This window comes from Rousettus aegyptiacus, unplaced genomic scaffold, assembly GCF_014176215.1.
Source record: "Rousettus aegyptiacus isolate mRouAeg1 unplaced genomic scaffold, mRouAeg1.p scaffold_m13_p_3, whole genome shotgun sequence".
NCBI lineage: Eukaryota > Metazoa > Chordata > Mammalia > Chiroptera > Pteropodidae > Rousettus > Rousettus aegyptiacus.
In genome coordinates this window covers 258,179-275,452 of record NW_023416306.1, presented here as the reverse complement: position 1 = coordinate 275,452, position 17,274 = coordinate 258,179, and the positions used below count along the sequence as shown (strand labels likewise).

The 17,274-nt window shown below is 58.5% G+C and overlaps 2 protein-coding genes across 15 annotated transcripts in view; both read left to right on the top strand.

Annotated features, from left to right (window-relative positions):
* The window catches only part of EHMT1 (euchromatic histone lysine methyltransferase 1), an 80,760-nt gene that overhangs the window by 7,725 nt on the left and 55,761 nt on the right, over positions 1-17,274 (top strand). For 10 of the 14 annotated variants that reach the window (XR_004956321.1, XM_036239239.1, XM_036239244.1 and 7 more), the window contains exon 1: positions 10,334-10,403. Coding sequence is in view for 2 of the 14 variants with exons in the window: in XM_036239248.1 (XP_036095141.1) it covers positions 10,316-10,403 (88 nt within the window). In the remaining 12 variants the exon portion in view is untranslated. Of the gene's footprint in view, positions 1-10,315; positions 10,404-10,471; positions 10,572-17,274 lie in introns of those variants that run through there. The other 4 variants (XM_036239248.1, XM_036239247.1, XM_036239249.1 and 1 more) reach the window with 3 other exon arrangements.
* Positions 14,508-17,272, top strand: LOC118615052. Its single transcript, XM_036239310.1, has 2 exons — positions 14,508-15,623; positions 15,756-17,272. Exon 1 carries the CDS (start codon positions 14,547-14,549, stop codon positions 15,603-15,605), a length of 1,059 nt encoding a protein of 352 aa, XP_036095203.1. The 5' UTR covers positions 14,508-14,546; the 3' UTR covers positions 15,606-15,623; positions 15,756-17,272.

Here is a 17,274-nt window from a genome sequence, read left to right as displayed (position 1 = left end):
CAGCAGTGGAGTTGGTGGGGGGCGTCGCAGGCGCAGAGCCTGGTGCCCGGATGAGGGCAGCTTTGTTCAGGGCCAGCCGGTGGCGCCTGCGGCGACCGCGACCTGCGCGAGCAGCACGGCGCCGCCGCGCTTCCGAACGCGGTCCGCAGCGGCCCTCCCTCTCGGGTCGAGTGGGCAGGCAGGTGGAAAGGCAGCGCGCGCCGAGCCCACGACGGCGCACGCCATAAGCGGCACACGTGCCGGGCGCTCGCCTCCGCGGAGCTTCAGGGGGTTTCCGTGTCGTCTGGTGCCCACCGCGCCTCCCCTGCAGGGCCAGGGCCCCCGGCGTGGGCCGCCTCCGTGCCTCCTCGGCGTGCTCTCCGGCTCACGGGGAAGCGTTAGGCGCTGGTCATAGACGCTCTGTGTCAGGATGCGCGTTCTTCTCATGGAAGAATTTTGTCAGGTGCTTTTCTGCATCTGTTGAAACGGTCATTGAGGCTTTGTCCCGTAGTCTCTTATTATTTGATTTTCAGATGTTATACCAGCCTCGCATTCTTGGGTTAAATCCCACTCAGTCGTGGCTAGATCATTCTTCGTACATGTTGCCGGAGTCACTTGCTGATACCTCTCGAAGGCTCGTAATGTCCTTGGCTCGCTCTGTTTCCTGGCGACGCTGCTCCCCAGCCCGCCCTTGCTGGTGGGGGCGTGCCTGCTGGCCGTTCGGGAATGCCTGCTGAATTCTTTTGCCCATTTTTCCTGTTGCTTGTTTTAAAAAATTGATTTGCAGTATTAAATCTAATACACTTAACTGCACACGTTGCATATATTTTTTTGTCTTTTAAAGTTTATTTTGCCACTTAGAAGTTTAAAATGTTTTGGTAGTTAAACCTGTAAAGTTTTTCTTTTGTGATTCCTGGTCTTAGTGTTATGCTCAGAATTAAGAATTCCTCGCTTTAGGGTTGTCACATGTTTTCTCCTAGCGCTTTTATGGTTTTGTTTTGTATTTGATCATTCGCTCATTGATTTATGTTTAAGATGTAACCTTTTAGCCCCAGCGGTTAGCGAGCCGTCTCCGTGACAGCTCCATTCCCTGTTCTCTTCCTACTGATTCGAGATGCCCCTTCATCCTGTGTTATGGCTTTGTTTTTTACGTGGGACTGTTTCTTGTCTCATAAATACATTCAGTGAAAAAGTTTAGAATTTTCATAGGAAGCAGTAGGTTTTGTTTCACAGAGTCATGTTGTGACCGATCAGTATAATTACCTGTCCCACCAGGTGTTTTAAAAGCCTTCACTCGGGATTTGGGGACGTGTGCTGTTGGCGGCACCGTGCGCACACCGAGTCGTGCCAGGAGGAGCGGTCTGTTGAGAAGGGCAGATTGCACTGTGCACGCTGCGTGAAATGCCGTTTTTTTTAAAATGGCACCATTTCGCCGTCATGAGATTGTTCTTCGTCAGATTTTCTCAGCAGCCGTGGAGGACAATAGCCAGAAGTCGGGCGTCGCCGGTTCACAGAGAGCCCTCGGTGTGAGGGACATGCGGACGTTTGTTTGTCCGGTCAGAGACGTGCCGCGTTGCCACTGTTTTTGCCATATGCGAACCAGCGCCTCGGCCCGCGGGGATCGGGTCGGGGTCCCGGAGCCGCGTTCATCTGAAGGATTCTGCCAGGATTCTGCAGTGTCCACGCACACGTCCTGCGAGCTTTGGTCTCGAACTGCTGGTCTTCCCGAGGAGCTGGATTCGACTGTGCATGATGCGTGTGTGACATCGGCACGTTCCTCCTGGGAATTCGGGTTCCCCGCTCTGCCGGCAGCTCCTGGGGGCCCGCGTCCAGGCCGTGGGTTTGACGTCTGGCACGTGCCTGCTGCCTCCGGTCCTCCTCGGACCCCAGCCTCACAGCGAGGGCCCCAGTGTGTGGGACACACTCATCCCGCTCGTCTGTCCCAGGGCTTGCTCGTCCCCGGGACTGCCGAGCCTTTGCGGCCGTTTGGCTCATTCGGCTGGAACGTTTGCACTCCAAGGCTGGGGCGGAAGGGTGACCCCAGGGCCTGCCGTGTGTGCGTCCGGCCCCCGTTTGTACGCTGCAGGGAGCTGTCGAAACGGTGAAAACCGTCTAACGTGGTTGCTGGGTTTGGGATTTATCAAACATTTAAAAACTGGAGAAAGGTAAAAATTCCAAGTGAACTTTTTCTTCCCGATATCAACCTTTTTGTGTTTTATATGTAATTATTGGTTTTTTGTTGTTTTTGGTAGAAAATTTATGCCGTCCAAGAGGTCGTGATATTTTTCTCTACTGAGCAAATTGACTTTTATCCTTTTCGAATCCTAACCAGTGGAGAGAGCGGATGTCCCTGGGCCCGGGCCAGGCCAGGCAGCGTGTGTGCCCATGCCTGCTCAGCTCGGGGACCCAGCTGACATCACGTGCCGGCCGGCCGGCCTGTCATGGGAGGACGGCAGGTCGTGGCTAATGGCATGTTGCCTGGGCCTTGGAGGTCAGAAAGCGTCTCATTTACGTAGTGTCGTGGTTGGGACCTCGCTGGCCCATCAGAGTTCACAAGCAGTGGAGGTCCGCATGCCTCATGGTTTTCTCAGAGCTCGTGATGCTGAGGGTCAGCTCAGTGGGTGGACTTGGTGTCCGTTTCATGGGCCGTGTCTTTGCCCAGGTTCAGCGGTTGTCAGCTCCTTAGGTGTGTGGACGCAGCTGGCAGGACGAGTCTGCCTGTGTCTAGGACACGCGGTCCCCGAGACGGTGACTCAGCATGGCCGCGTGTCGGCCTGAGACCGGTGGGCTCGGCCCCTGCAGAGCGGGGGCTGGGCAGGGGGAGAGGTTCTTCCCCTCACAGCTGGACCGGCGGTGCCCCGGTTAATGGCTGTAGCACGCATTAACATGAAAAGGGTCTGCGGTCTTTCTTTCAAGATAGCTTTAGAGTGATTTGAGTTTAAAAAAAGGAGGAGAGAGACCCCTCAGTTTAGGAGCCCTGCGGAGGCACGTGACGCATCGTTTGTGGGAGGGAAAGAGGCTGCCTTTAATTGTGGGCTTCGTCCCTTCTTTAGTGGCTGTTCCCAGAGAAATATCCGGAGAACTAGACACGGCAGTATGTGAAATGAAGACACTGCTTCCAGGTCGTTCGTGGCCCAGAGATGCGGACAGTGCCCAAGTGTCCCCACAGTGGGTGCTGTCGGGGGCAGTTCACGGCGGGGTCTCCGCAGCCTCTGCTGCGACGGCGTGGGTCCGTTTGCTCCCACGGCCACAGAAAGACGGCCACTGGCAGCTCACGCGGTGTCCGTGGTGCCCCAGCGTCTGGTCTGTTAGTCGTACCTTTACGTTTGCACTGAAAACCTTGGGAAGTTTACCCCCAATGTTGGAATAGGTGGCTTATGGGAAATTTTCACTTCAAAAGTTTCCCTAATTTTCCTTAAACTAAAAACCCAAATTATATGGCAATAACGAATTTCTCTTTTGAAAATCAAACCTGTCAGGCAGGGTCCGCCCCGCCCGCCCCGCCCCGCCCTGCGTGCTCTGCCTGCCGCCCTCAGGCGGGCGTGGACCCCCCCCCCCCGCCCCTCCCTTCAGCCTCATGCAGGGTCTGCGAACCCACGGGAGATACACAGCGTGTTGCATTCTTTCTGTTTACAAAACGTTTCCCTTTCTTTTGAAATGCTGCCGAACAATGGAGAAGTTGCTAGTGTGATGGACGGTTTTCTGGGAGCCACTGGAGATTAAGTCGCCTGCCAGGTGCCGCGTCGCCCCGAGTGTGTTGGCGCGTTTCCTCACAGAGACGCTCTTTACTGAGCGTGGTGTAGCCATCGCCATCGGGACGTTAACAAGTGTCTTAGGAAGTACGTGACGTCCTGCCGTCAGCTCCGTCACGCTTTGCCCCTTTTCTTGCCAACGTCGTTTTCTGCTTTCACTGTCGCACGTGCATCTCTCCCGTCACTGGTTTGTTGAAGAGGCGCGTGACTGCATCCGTAAGGTTATGTTCGCACATCTCCCCCGCCCCCCGTCCTTCTTTATTTCGATAAAATAGACGTACATTTTTATCATCTTAAGTGTACTTTTTGGTGGCATTAGGTACATTCTCCATGCTGTACAACCATCATTGCTATTTCTAAAACATTTTATCAGCCCTCGCAGAAACTCTGTGCCCGTTAAGCAATAACTTCCCCTTTCCCCTTCCTGTCTCTGTGACTTTGCCGGTGTAGACGTCGACCTACCTATCCATCCACCCGTTTATTCATCCCTCCATTTGCCCACCCAGCCTCCCACTAACCCGTCCACCATACGTCCATCATCCTTCCATCCATCTAGCCATCTCATATAAATAGAATTACACAAGATTTGTCATTTCGTATTGGGCTTGCTAGCACGATGTTTCCGAGGTTCATCCGTGTTGTAGGATGTGTCCGAATTTCATTCCTTTTCCTGGCCGAATCACAGTCCATCGTCTGTATGTACCACACCCTGTTTATTTGCTCATCTGTCGAGGAACAGATGAGCTTTTCCCACCCTTTGCTTCGCATAGGGCTGCGGTGATCGTGCTGTACAGGTGTCTGGGTGCCAGTTGTCCGTTCTTTGGCGTCTGTCCCTAGGAAGGGAATTGCTGGGTCGTTTGGTAATTTTTTATTAAACTTTCTGAGGAGCCATCCGACCGTAGCCACGTCGTTTCGTATTCCCGCCGGCAGTGCACAAGGGTTTCGGGTTCTCCACATCCTCGCGCACACTCCGCACACTCGTTGTGGTCCGTCCGTCTGATGATGGCCGCCCTGGGGGGCGGGAGGTGGCATCTCGCGGTGGTGGCTGTGACGGGCTGGCGCCCCGCAGCCGGGACCAGCTCCGGGACCAGCTCCCCGTCTGCTCCGCCCAGTCGTTTGTCCCCTTGCTCCTCTCACGTGGGAGCTTTTAAAATTGGTCTCGCCCCGAAATGTAAGTGAAGCATGTTTACTGAGACTCACAGGAAATTCTGGTTCCGTTGAAGAGCCAGTGAGAAGGCCGAGTGAGCCCCGAGGCTCGGAGGGCGCTGCTCCAGGCGGGCCCCCCCGCCGGTGGCCCCGGGGTCGGTCGCGTGTGCCGCTGCCCGGTGCTCGTGGCCTTTCACCGTAGCTTTTTCCCAGCCAAGTCCTCCTGTACTTCAGAAAGGCGTTCCCACAGCAGGGGAAATGGAGGGAGCCCCTCCATGTGAGAGCTGCGTCTGGAGGCGGGCGGCGACCCCGCACTTTCTCCTGGCCTGTGCCCCCCGCGTGTGTCTGGCAGTGAGTGGCGCTCCGCTTCGGGGAGGCCCGTGGGCCCTCGGGGCGGGGGCAGCTGCCGATGAGGGAGTGGACGCGTGGCCGGGGCGGGCTGGGGGTGGGGGGGATGTGCCTCTCTCCTGGGGCTCTGGACCGCGTCCCTCCTTGTGGGACTGGGGATAACTGAGTTTTTCAAAAAGCGAGGTGGTACCAGGGCTTTTAGCAAAGGAAGTGGCCACCGCTGTTGAGGGGGGCGGCTCCGCTGCTGTGCTGGGCAGGGGGTGGGGAGAGGGCTCGGAAGGCCCAGAGGAGGCTCCCGGCGGGCGGGGCGCTGGTAAAGCTGCAAGGCGCCTGTGGTCCAGTTCCTGGGCGTCGTGGGCAGGACCGATGGCCGACGTCTGTCAGGCGCCCGCAGTTCTCAGCCTCCCGCAGCCTCCTCGCGGTCCCCGAGTGGGGCTTGGACCGTTGTGGCCGTCCCAGGCACGAGGAACGTAAGGCCATGTCGGGCAGCCCAGGCCCAGGCTGGCTGGGGGCCTCGCACTGGCCCCCGCCTGGCGCTGGCCCGGGGGGTGTTGGGGGCACTTTTCCTCCGAACCAGACGTCTTTTGTATTTTAGCTTGAGTTTGACATTAGAATTTTATGAAGAATTTAAATTTCCATCATGTACAAAAATAGACAACTTAAAATCCCATGATAATTGTCAGGATTTTGTCACTTGGTCCCTTTCCTCTCCTCTCCCCCCGCCCCCTCCTTTTTTTGGTTGCTCAGGTGCCTTAAAGCATACCGTGGGTGTCATGAAATTCTCACCTCTGAACTTTGAGTGTGTAGCTTAAAAAAGTGCAGACATTTTCGTATAACTTCGATGTTGTTGTTATACCTGACAAAATTTACAGAAATTTTTCGGTACCATCTAACTAAGCCTTTTCACGGTTTCCTCCAGTTGGGTCAGAATGTCACTTTGCAGTTGTCAGGTTGACGTCAGGACCCCAGCGCGGTGGCGGGTTGTCACCCTGGCAGTCTCCCCGCTCCGCGTCGCCCACCGCCCCGGTGAGGAAACCGTGACCCGCCTCCGCGCTTCCGTCACTGGTCCTCCAGGGCCCGCGTCCCTGTGAGCCGTGGAGCCGTTCTCCGTTTTGTGTTGATAACCTCAGGTAAACCGCATGGTGTCGCACCGGGCGACTCCCCCGTGCTGCACGGCGAAGGATCTTGTCGGTGATGAGGGCGCGAGAGCGAGATGTCAGCGGACCTGCATGGGCTCCACCAGGTGCGCCGTGGTGCGCCGAGTCTCGGCGGTGCAGGCCGGGCCCGGGGTGGCCAGGCCGGCGTGGGCCTGCGCCGGGCGGTCACACCGCTGACCGCGGCGTCCTGGCAGCCCCGTTGCCCCTGCTCTGCGCCCGTCTGCCAGGGAGACGTTCAGATTTCCGGTGGGCTGCAGGCGCTCGCGGCCGCGTGCCCAGTGCAGGCAGTGCTCCCCGGCATCCTGCTGGCTCGCGACCCTGCACAGGCACGGGGACGCCCCCCGCGAGGCGCCGCCGCGCAGGCCCCATGGAAGGCGGGTGCCAGCAGCCCGGCCTGGGTCAGCGGCCAGCTGGGCAGTCATTCTGTGTGCACTCGGGAGCCTGAGGGGCGACGGGCTAGGGCCTCGGCTTGTTCATGTCACACACGTGCCGTCTCACCACGGGTCGGCCGACTCAGGAGACCGTGCGGGGTCGCGCTCCCAGGCGCTGGCCTCGGGACACACCCCCTCTGGCCGGCCTGTTCTGGTCGTGGCTGTCTCCGTCTGCGGGCCCCTGAGGAGCTGGGGCCAGAGTGGGAGACCAGGCCGTGCGGCTCAGGCCTCGGCGCCCGAGTTCGCCGAGCGCCAGGCCTGGACTGAGTTTGCTGCGACCCTGGAGGAGGCACAGGCGGGAGGCGAGGGCTGTCCCAGCTGTCTGCGCCGCTCGGTGCCCGGTCTGGAGCTCGGGGCCTGGCCTGCCACACGGCGGCCGCTGGCAGCCCCTCCTGGGGGCCAGCAGGTCTCCAGGGGCACAGAGCGATGGCTTCTTTCTGGGCCGCGGGCCCCGCCTGTGCCCGGGGCTGGGCTGAGGCGGCTTCCCGGCCGTCGTCTTCGCGGAGCTCGCTCACGCCACCGCCTCGTCAGCACCCGACGCGGGGACACAGCCTGCCTCCCAGGGACTGTCGCCGGGACGGGGGTGCTGGGCTGTGCGCTGCTCTGGAGGCTTTGGGGAACAGTAGCCCCGGGAGCGTGGAGAGGCAGCCGCGAGGAGGTCGCCCACTTCCGGTCCCTTCCTCTGTGGGGGCCAGCTAAGGGTTATGTGGCAAACAGAGAGGGAGTTCGCTTTGCATGTTAGGGTCCCAGAAATGGAAATTCTGGGGCTACTTTGGGTGTTAATTGCTTTCCACGTTTAGGAACTAACTTACTTTTTCTTGCCAAAGGGAAAAATAAAAAGACAAAAGAGTGAAAAAGAGACCCGTCCACTGTTGACAGGGTTCACCCTTTCCCTCCCCACGCCTTTTGATAGCTGAGGAAACTGGTGTGTGGAAACAGTCTAATGTTGGGGGGTGGACAGAGCGCACTGCGTCCCCGAAGGCCTCTGGGCCGGAGCCGCGCCCTGTCCAGTCCCGCGTCGGCGTCGGCACCCTTCTGCAGGGGACGAGGCGCCTCTGGCCCAGCTCTCGGGCAGGGCTGCAGCAGGACGCGGCGGGGGGGGGGGGGGGGAGGTCGGGACCTGACGTCGGTCTCGCTCTGGCTGGAACCAAAACATCTCCATCGGAGGGCGAGAAGGCCCTTCTCGTCTGCCGAGTCCGTTGGCCGCTGTGACGTGGCTGCCGCGAGAGGAGTCAGTGGACAGCCCCGTGCGCAGGGCACGCCCTGCCGGAGGAGAAGGGCTGGCCCGTCCACAGCCCCCGGCTCTGCAGCGTGAAGGCGAGGTCACCCTCGCAGTCAGGACGGCGGTTTGGCAAGTGCACACTCAGCACAGAGAACGGTGTCTGGAGAGTTTTCTTTTTCGTGATAGCTTGTCGGGTAGGTAGTGCGTGACGGTGGCGTGCACACGCGCACACACGCACACGCCACACCCCTGAGGAAACGAGTGGCGGGGCAGAGACCCTTTGCGGCCGAAGTGCGAAGGACGCATTTCGTGTCACCGTGTGTGGCCGTGCTCTTCCAGTCAGGCTCATGTCGAACTCTTTCTGAGATGAGACTCTGGCCTCTGTTAAACTTCAGGTGTGTGTGGCAGGTGAAGCGTTAACCTTCCAGACACTTGTGCCCGAAGCAGGGGTCCTGGATAGAATGCACGCCGGGCAGTGCTCTGTGGCCAAGGGGGGGCGGGGGTCTCTGTGCTGTGGGTTTCGTGGGTTTTGCGGGCAAGTTCTGAGGCCATGGTCGCGCCCCACCACCAGGGCCAGAAGAGGGGCCTCGGCTGGGACCTCACCTGGGCGTGTCCCTGGGGCCCACGGCTCTCAGGCCCGGGGTCAGAGCGCAGAGCCGGCTCTGCGCAGACTCAGCTGCGGGAGGCCCACGTGCCAGGTACTGTCGCCGTCCGGCTTCTGCGCGGTTACGCTGACCCCGATTGTGAGCTGCCCTGTGTGGCTGGCCCCAGGGTGCCAGCCGGGGCCTCGGTCCGGGACCGCTGGGAGTGGACCGGGGGGACCCAGCACCACAGTGATGGTCAGAGCGCCCGGGGCTGTTTCGTGCTTTTGGAGGGGACTCTTTGTCGCTAGAAGCCTGTTTTACAGAGGAGACGTCTTGCCTGGGGTCACTTCTGTCCTGGTGGGCTTGGTGCCCCCGTGAGGGACACTGTCCCCTGCACCGCCTGGGGAAGAGGGCGCCTGCGTGGGGCTCGTGGTCCCGACTTCTGAGAGCAGCTCCCCTCAGCCCCCCTCAGGCTGCCGGCCCTGTGTCCTGTCCAGCCGTTTGACCCGCGCAGTGGCCTCTCGCTGTATTGCTCACCCTTTCCTGGATCTGGAATGAGGGTGGGGCCGCGCACACCACAGATGCCCCCGTCGGCTCGCACACAGCAGAGGAGCCGGAGGCCACGGCGCCGCCAGGCTCGGCGCTGGCTCTGTCTAGGCCTTCGGCCCCCGCACGCCCAGCGCCCTGCTCTTCGGCCGCCTTCCGTCCTCGCCCGTGGCCCCGCCCGTGCGTCCCCGTGGGGAGCAGAGAGGCCCCGCCCAGTCTCCGCCACGTGCCCCTCCGTGGACTGCCCCCTCTGTGGACTGCCGTCCGTGGGGCTCGGCAGCGTTGGCCCCCGGCCTTGGCATGCAGCGCGCACGGCTGCCCCCAACTTGCCCGGTTGTGTGCAGGCTGCGTGCCCCAAAGAGTGAGGCCGATCGGGTCCCCTGCAGGCATCACAGGGCCCCCGGGGCCCGTGCTTACCTCTGAGCAGCGCCAGGAGGCCCGCGTGGTGCTCCGGGGTGGAGGGCGGGGCCTGGTACAGGGTGGGGGGGGAGCAGCTCCACTCCAGAAGGCAGAAGCGCCGAGGGGGAGGCCAGGCGTCCTTGAGGTGGGTCGGTGGCCCAGGGGACAGGGCGGGGCACCACCGCTGCTCCCGGGAGCCACAGCGGACCGAGGGAAGTTAGCAGTGAGTTCAGGGCTCAGTGAGGATGTCCTCAGAGCGCGTTGTGTCTTCTGGAGGCAGCGTCCCAGGGGTTGCACGCGTGTCAGGGGAGTTTGAGGGCGTCGCTCTCGTAGGGTCTGTGGGGGCAGGGCACGTGCCGACCCCTGCGTCTCCTTGTCCCCCTCAGTGGACGTGCGGCGGTCGCCGCTGTGCCTGGAGAGGCCCGGCGGAGCGTGCTGTGCGCACTCCTCCGGCCAGCGCTCCCGTCGTGGGGCAGAGCCAGGCGGCCTCGTTGGGCTCGTGTCCGCACCGTGCAGCAGACAGCCGGCAGGTCAGGGCTTCGTGATCTCTCTACGCATTTCTGTAACTGTTCTGTAGGCCGCTGGACGTTTGCAGCACTTGGCCGGCTGATTGTCAGTAAACCGCAGCCCCCCCCGCCCCGCGGAGCCCAGCAGCTGCGGTCCCTCCTGGCGGTGGCCGAGCTGTCCCCGCGCCGGCGGGCGCTCTCGTCCGTCTGTCCGCGCGTCAGGCGGCCGTGAGCCGCCCAGGCTGATGGCTGTTTCTCTCCAGCAGGCAGTCCCGGCGCAGGGCGAGGCGAAACAGGAGTGCTGCGTGGAGACCGAGCTGCTGCGGGAGCAAGGTAAGGGCCGCCGGGCGCGCGCGCGGCTGGGGCCTCTGTGTCCTGTCTCGTCTCCCCCCCCCCCACGGGCCCAGGGCCACACACGGCTGTCAGCGGGAGAGCTCGTCGGAGAGGAAGAGCCAGCACTGCGGGTGACCGGAGACCTGCCGGACACCGTGCCGACGGCAGGTCAGCGCCAGCCCCACTCGGGTGTCCTTCGGCTGGCCGCGGGTGGGCTGGGCTCCGATGAGCCATGTGACTGTGTTCCCGGGACATCTCGGAGCGCCGAAACCGGAACCTTGGGAACACGCCCTCCCTGCCCCCCCCCCCCCCCCGCCGCGTCCTGCAATTGACCTGACCGCAGCCTGCGCTCTCCTTGGTGGGGCGAGGGGCGCCCCGCTGACCCCCGCAGCAGCCGCACTGTCTGTGTTCCCTGCCCCAGCCTCGTGGGGAGCCCCGCTCCTCCACCTGCCCACAGTCCTTGTTGCCTTTTCGGGGGTGAAGTGGCCTCTCACTGTGGTTTTGATCTGCACGATGGCTAGTGATGTGGAGCGTCTTGCTCGTTAGCCATTTGTGTCTTGTTTGGAAAAATATCAATTCAGATCCTTTGCCTGTTTTCAAAATTTGTTATCGACTGTTGTTGAATTGTCAGGATTCTTTATGTATCATGGATAGATGTTCCTTCTCACATAGGTGATTTGCAAGTATTTCCTCACATTCTGTGGCTTACCTTTCCACTTTCTTGCTGGTATCCTGTGAAGCACAAACATTTTTTAATTTTGATGAAGTCTATTTCATCTGATTTTTCTCTGATTTTTGTGCTTTTGGGATCATTGCTTAATAGACACCAGAGATTTATGCCTGTGTTTTCATCTGAGAGTATTACAGTTTTAGGTCGTATAGTTAGTTTTTATACAAAGTGAGGTGAGGTCCTGCTTTGTCCTTTTGCAAGTGGACACCCGGTTGTCCCAGCACCACTGGTTGGAAGACCCTTCTTTCCCCACTGCACCGCCCTCGCGCTCGGCTGGAATCAGTCGTGGGTGTGCAGGTTAGTCCCGGACGCGGTTCTGGCCACAGATCGCAGGCCCTCCCTCTGCGGGCCCCTCTGGTCATTACTGCTGCTGCGTGGTGAGTTTTGGAGTGGGGGCGTGTGAGACCCTCCATCGTGACCTTCTTTCTCAGTATTTTGCCTGTTCTGGGCCCCTCAACTTTTTCCTGTGAATTGTAGGTCGCCTCGTTAGCTCCTGCACGTCAGCCGGTGGGGTTTGCCGTGGGCTGGTGGCGCCCGGGGACCGGTCCGGGGAGTGCTGCCCTCTCGGCGACGCGGCGTCTTCCAGTCTGTACGCACAGGGTGTCTTTCTGTTAGCTTACGTCGTCTTTGATTTCTCTCAGTGACGTTTCCTGATTTTCAGTACATAAGTCTTAGATGCTTTTTCGTTAAACACGTTTTTAAGTATTACATTTTTGATGCTATTTCAAATGGAATTATTTTCTTTCATTTGCTCATTGATATTGTATAGAAAAATACAACTTGTTTATTGATCTCGTATCCTGCAACCTCGTTGAGCTCGTTTATTCTTTGTAATAGTTCTTTGGAATTTCTTAGGCGCTTCTCCATATAAGGTCATGTCATCTACAGAGAGATAAATCCTTCTTTGTGTGAAGCCTGCTTGGTTTAATGTGTATGTAGTCACACCCCTTCCTTGCTTAGGGTTTGCGTGGTGTGTTTTTTTCTCATGTTTTAACTTTAACCTGTCTGTGTTTTAAAACAGATACTTACCGTGGTTTCTTATGGATGCCGTATAATCGGATCTTTCTTGTTTATCCAGTCTGACAGTCTCTGCCATTTTATTGCAGTGCTTCGACCATTGCGATGTTTGGTTTAATGGGATCTATTGCTCTTTTTTTTTATTATCCCTCTTTTTCTCTGTTATTGCCTTCTTTAGAGCACTATTTTTTATGACTTCTTTTCCCTTATCACCTCCACTGTTGGCTTATCAGCTTTACTCTTTTTTTTTTTTTTGCGTTGCATGCTGTTGGTCTCTGTGTTCATCTTTAATCAGTCTGCCCTTGAATAATTTACTTTACCATCGCGTATAAAGTATTACCTTAAACATCATTAATTCTATTTCTGCCTTTTTGTCCTTTATATTACTGTTGCAGATTTTACTTCTACAAATGTTACAAGCCACAGTGTAACTTGTTACTATGTTGGCTTTGAGCATTCAATTTTCTTTTAGCAAAAAGTTTTACTGAGAAAGCAAATTCTCTTGTAGTTCCTCACACGTTAATCATTTCCGGTCCTCTTAATCCCTTTCGTAGAGGAATTTCCACATGTTACCATTTTCCTGCCGCCTGAAGAACTGTCTGTAACAGTATTTGGTGCACTTTCTCGCTGGTGACTAATTTTCTCGGCTGTTCGTTATCTGAAAATGTTCGAAGAATGTCGTGTGGGTTGTAGAACTCCAGTTTTTCCCTCCAGCAGTTTGAAGATGTTCCATCGCCTCCTGGCTTGCATGGTGTTGTACTAGAAACCTGTAGTCATTACCTGTGCGTGTGCATGCGTGTGTGTGCGTGTGCATGTGCATGTGTGTGCGCGCGTGCACTGTCTTTCACTAAGATTTTCTTTATCACTGATTTTCAATTTGATTATGTTGTGCTTTGGTCTGGGTTATCTGTTTATCTTGCTTGGAGTTCATTAAGCTTTTTTGTTCACTGATTTTATCGTTTTCATCAAATGGGGAAAAACTGTGGCAAACACATTTTCAGCCATTACTTTTTCGGGTGGATGTTTTTTCCTCCCCCCGCTGTGGCTGCTGCAGCTGCCATGGTAATCAGGTGGCTTCGATGGCCCCGTCCCCTGGGGCTCGGTTGCGCACTTCGTGGACTGTTTTCTCCTGCGCTTCCTTTTGCGTAGCCCCTGGCACGTCGCCAGGTTCTCCGGTCTCCTCTCGCGTCTGGTCTGCTGCTGCCAGCCCACGAGGAGCCACGAGGAGCCACGAGGAGCCACTGCAGCCGCGGGTTTCCTGTGTGCCCGTCGCTGTACCTCGCACCTCTCCCGCGCTCACATTTCCTTTACACGTTCGAAGTGCTGTGGTAGCTATCTTTAACAGTCACAGCCTAAGGGTCCCTCATCTCCGTCGTTCATGGCTGTTTCAGTGACTGATTTTTCTTTCGATGGATTCTCCTGATTTCTTGCATATCTCATTATTTGGGGTAGATATTTTGAAGAGTATTGTTGGTGGATTGAAGGTGTTATTGGAGTTATCTCTTTTCCCCCAATAAATTGTTAGGCTTGTTTAGGATACGTGGTTAATTAACTTGTAGACAAATCTGGCGCCTTCTGTGCCTGCTTGTAGCGATTTTAGCTCTGTGGTGGAGCAGCCTGCAGTCAGGTTGGTTTATTGGTTTGTGAGGAACTCGACTCAGGCAGAGTTGAGCCCCAGTCCTACGGTGTGGGTCACGGGGTCTCCGTGGAACAGCCATGGTCAGGCTCCAGCGGCTCAGCTCACGTGCACCACCGACGCCGAGCCTCGGGCCCGGGAACAAGCCACACTTCGGCCTTCGTTTGGTCTCTTAGCCACGTCATAGCTTCCATTTTCCAGGTGCAGGTCTCGCGCCCTGATTGATTTGTATTTTCTTATGCTCCTGTAAGTGGTGTGTTCAGAATTTTATTTTCCTATTGTTTATTGCTAGTTTTTGGATTTGCAGTTTATCTTTTGTAATTGATTTTATTTTGAGATAATCATAGGTTCAAATGCAGTTACGAAAACTAATGCACAGCGATCCCGTACCTGCCTTTTACCCAGTTCACCCGGGTGGCGACATCATGTGGTGCTATGGCACAGTCTCAGAGCCGGGACGGCGACATCGCGCTGAGATGTCCTCAGCGTGACTCGTTTGCACGCACGGTCATCTGTGTGGGTCGCAGCGACCCTCTGCTGCCAGGCACACAGCACCTTGACACCCGGGCCCCCCCTTGTCCTCTGTGACCTCACCCCGTGCTCACCCTGCCCCCGCCCCGTCCCCCGCCCCGTGCTCACCCCGCCCCCGCCCCGTCCCCCGCCCCGTCCTCACCTCCATCCTCGCCCGGTCCTCGCCCGTCACCCAGGCCCTCCCCTTGTCCTCTGTAACTCTGAAGCGTGGTGTCTCATCGTGGGTTGGATGTGCCGCCGTTCAGCTTTGAGAAGTTTCAGTTTTGCTGACATGTGCCTTTCAGGTGTCCTTTTCAGGATTTTTGGCTTATGGCGTGAAGGGCGGGACATGTGCCGAGTCTCAGATGCCAGAGACACTTTACACTTTTTCCGACGTGTCCTCATTTTCTGCTTTCCGTTTCCGTTTCTTTTTCGTTTGGAGTTAATTTCATATACTGATGGCGAGGTCGCGATCAGGTTCATTCTCGTCGTCACCTTTCCAGACTCAGTCATTGGCCTCGTGGCGTCAGGCCGCCCTGACCGTCTGCGGACGGGGCCGCGTCCGCCCTGCCCGTGGCCCTCGGTGCCTTTCACTCGGGCAGTCGCGCCGACCAGGACTTCAGAATGGGGAAGGTGGTGGTGGCCGACAGCCGCGGTTCCCGTCGGCGAGAGCCGTCTCCGCTCGCCCCCAGGCCACCGCTGCCCCCAGCCGCACGGGCCTTCGCCCACGCCCCGGGGTCCGCTCCGCCGCGCCCGATCCGTTCCCGCGCTGCCCACAGTGCCGCTCCCTTCGACACTGTCCCCCTGCAGAGGTGTCAGACCCCGTGCGTCAAGGGCTCAGCCCTGCGGCACTGTCCCCCTCAGACGGCAGTCACAGCGCAGGGCCCAGCGGGCTCCCACGACTGCTCACCGACTGGCTGCATGTCGGAGGTTCCCACGACGCTCTTCGGGTCGAGTCATCTGCTGGGACACTCACGGAGCTCGGGGAAACGCTTTCGTTACTGTCCCAGTGTGTCACGCCGGACACACCTCAGCGACAGACCGTGGGACGTGGTGCACAGGACCAGGCGTGGGGAGGGGGTGGGGCTTCCACGCCCTCTCGGGGGACGTGTCGCCTGCCTGGCACCCCCGAGCCTGTGGTCAGGGGTTCCACGGCCCTCGTCGCTCCAGGCTTGGGGCGGGGCCGAGGGCTCCAAGCCTCCGGTCACGGCTGACTCTTCCTGATGACAGTCCGCATCCAGGAGCCACCAGAGTCGCCTCTGCAGAACAAAGAATGCCGCGAGCACCCAGGAGGGTCTGGGGAGTGTGAGGGACCGAGGGTCGGCAGGTCGGGGGAGCGCGAGGGACCGAGGGTCGGCAGGTCTGGGGAGCGCGAGGGACCGAGGGTCGGCAGGTCGGGGGAGCGCGAGGGACCGAGGGTCGGCAGGTCGGGGGAGCGCGAGGGACCGAGGGTCGGCAGCCCGCGGAGACCTGACACACGCGTCTCGCCCCGTCACACCGCGGCGTCAGCGGGGTCTCGTCTCAGTGCCGTCGTGACTCGTGCTTCTGGTGGGCGACAAATGTTTGCTGTCTCCAGGCCACAAATCCGTGTCTCTGCGTGTCCCGTTCGAGGTTTGCAGACCGTCTGGGAGCAGGACTCCCAGGCCGCAGTGCGCAGGCGACTCGGCAGCGCGGCGTTGCTGTCACCCGGCGAAGGGCTGTAAGTCCGTGCCCACGGAGGCCTCCAGCAGTCCGGGTTCAGAGTCTGGCCCACACAGTTGCGCCTGCGTCTGCGAACGCGTCTTGTTCTTTCCTCGCGTGCGTGCTCATTAATGCTGGCCGCCCCAAGCTTTGTGACTCGATTTTCCGTTCAGCCGTGTGGCTGCAGTCGTGTGTTCTCAGGACGCGTCGATTCTGCCTGTCAGCGTGACTGGCTGTGCCGCGCGCAGAGCAGCGCGGGCCCGAGGCCCACCCCGCCGCCCGGGCCTCTCGGGCCTCGCTGGGTCTTCCGTTCCTGTGTTGACACCGCGGTGCTGCGGGGTGGCCTCGGGTCGTTTCTGATCTCGCACGGGATTCGCTTCGCACTTCTGAGCAGCACACGTTTGCTGCAGATTGTGGTTCATCAAACGCCTTCAAGTTTAGTTTCCACCTATTCTTGTTTTGCTAAGGGTTTTTCAAAAATTAATGGCTGTTCGTTCACTGGAAGGTAGTTCTTGTGTCATGTGACGTGCCAGGCCCGCGTCCATGCTCGGGCACCGCAGTGAGCACAGACCCCGCCCTCGCCGCGCGCATGCTCTGGGCGGTGGCGAGTGCGGGCCGCGGAGCTTGCCGCGGCCAGCGATGTCATCATCGTGGCATCTGCCCTGGTCAGCGAGGTTGGCTCTGTTCGTGCGTCTTTTGATGTCCAACGCGGTTATTTATGACGGGTCCCAGCACGGTCTGCGGAGTCGTGTAGGAGACTGGACTCGCACCGAGGACACGCTCCCGGATCGAGGCTTTCTAACGGCTCCCGCTGATCGAACGATACACAGCCTTTTTTCTGGGTTCATTACCCGTTTCTTTAAGCCGGTTTTTGTAAGCTACTTCTGAAGGCTTGTTTTCCACCTCCAAGTCATGCTCAGTTAGTTTGCAGTGGTCCGTTGATGTCTGGTGGCTGTGCAAACCTGCGCCACGTGACATGGTGTGAAGTCTTGAGAGGAGTGTGTTTTGTGCTCTGATCCTGGTGTGTCCCTTCGCAGCAGGAAGGTGGGGTGACGCGTTTGGGCTCAGGACAGACTTCCCCTCTGAGGAGTTGGTCTTCCCCAGACGTAACCGACCAGCTCTCAGAGTTAATGTCTAAGATATTTTGTGTTTAATCTGTGTGAACTTAAATGTGTGTGTGTGAAATAAAGGGACTTTTGCTGAGACAGGCTTGTGTGAACCATTGGTGAAGTCATAGCCGTGGGGTTGGGGTGCCCAGCAGGGCAGGCAGCAGCCACTGACATGTCTCCCCTCTGTCC